General features: G+C 35.8%; 1 protein-coding gene across 1 annotated transcript; it reads left to right on the top strand.

The window, feature by feature from the left end:
- Positions 1 to 478: 478 nt before the first annotated feature.
- Positions 479 to 1,103, top strand: LOC105460303 (the record flags this gene model as incomplete). Its single annotated transcript, XM_011706745.1, has 2 exons — positions 479 to 533; positions 741 to 1,103. Coding segments are annotated over exons 1-2 (418 nt in total), but the record flags the coding sequence as incomplete, so codon positions are not given.
- Between the last annotated feature and the right edge of the window lie 34 nt (positions 1,104 to 1,137).

The following is a 1,137-nucleotide window of genomic DNA, read 5'->3' as shown; positions in this document are numbered from 1 at the left end:
TTAATATTATTTAAATAATTATTCAGTGTGTAAATTATTGATTAACATACGTATATGTTTATTCCGGTATCTTCGGTAAATATTTTGTTAACATAGATATGTAGTAACAAATAAATATCTAATAGATATCTTTGGTAGCTGTTTAGTAAACATGGATGTGTAGATAATTATTAGATATCTACTAGTTATCCATAATGGATGTGGATAGTGTATAGATATGTGGATATCCAGTAGATATCTATTATATATTTTGTTCTGTATGGGAAGCTTTCTGCAGTTTAGAATTCCACGTAAAAGAAGCATCTTTCTTCAAAAGAACTTCGAATGGTGCCTTTAAACGATGAAGATTTTCTACAAATTTTCCGTAGTAATTAATAAGGTCTAAAAATGAACGTAGTTCCTTGACATTTCTCGTAATTCGCATAGAACGGATTGGATGTATTCGTGAAGGAACCGGAATTGAATTCCATCTGACGAAATGAGGAATCCGAGATATCTTACAGAAGTAGAATTGAACTTGCATTTTTCCAAACGTAAACGGAAACCCCATTCTTCAAGCCGAGTTAAAACTGCATGTAATCGAGCGTCATGCTCGGAATGTTCACGGCCGCAGATAAGAATATCATCCAGGTACACTACAACTCCACCTGAAAACATTTGTTCCAGAGTACGCTGAAAGATAGCCGGAGCTGTTTTCAAACCGAAAACCAAACGAGATGCTATGAAATCTCTTTCTGCAGACGCTCGAACGCTCTTACAAACCCCCAGGAAGGCGGAAACTATTCCAATGGCACATGGACGATATGTACATTTTGGTATTGCAAAAGGCTTACGTCACATTATTGAAACAAGCGGCACCACTTGTATACCTAAAGAAATTCATTTATCGTTCAACATAGACGGATTACCGCTTATCGGAAGTTCCAAGAACCAATTATGGCCAATTCTGGGAAGTTTCAGAAATTTAAAAAATAAAGAACCATTCATCATTGGAGCCTTTCACGGATATAAAAAGCCTCCAGGTGCTGAAGAATTTTTAAAGTACTTCGTCGAAGAAGCTGAGAGTCTGATAGAGAATGGATTTACCTGGAAAGGCATTAACAGTAAATTTATTATTGACTGTTTCATATGCGATGC

The sequence above is a fragment of the Wasmannia auropunctata genome, unplaced genomic scaffold, assembly GCF_000956235.1.
Source record: "Wasmannia auropunctata unplaced genomic scaffold, wasmannia.A_1.0 LD324734.1, whole genome shotgun sequence".
In the NCBI taxonomy this organism is placed as follows: Eukaryota; Metazoa; Arthropoda; class Insecta; order Hymenoptera; family Formicidae; genus Wasmannia; species Wasmannia auropunctata.
The sequence above is the reverse complement of the archived record's forward strand: the minus strand, read 5'-3'. Positions and strand labels throughout refer to the sequence as shown.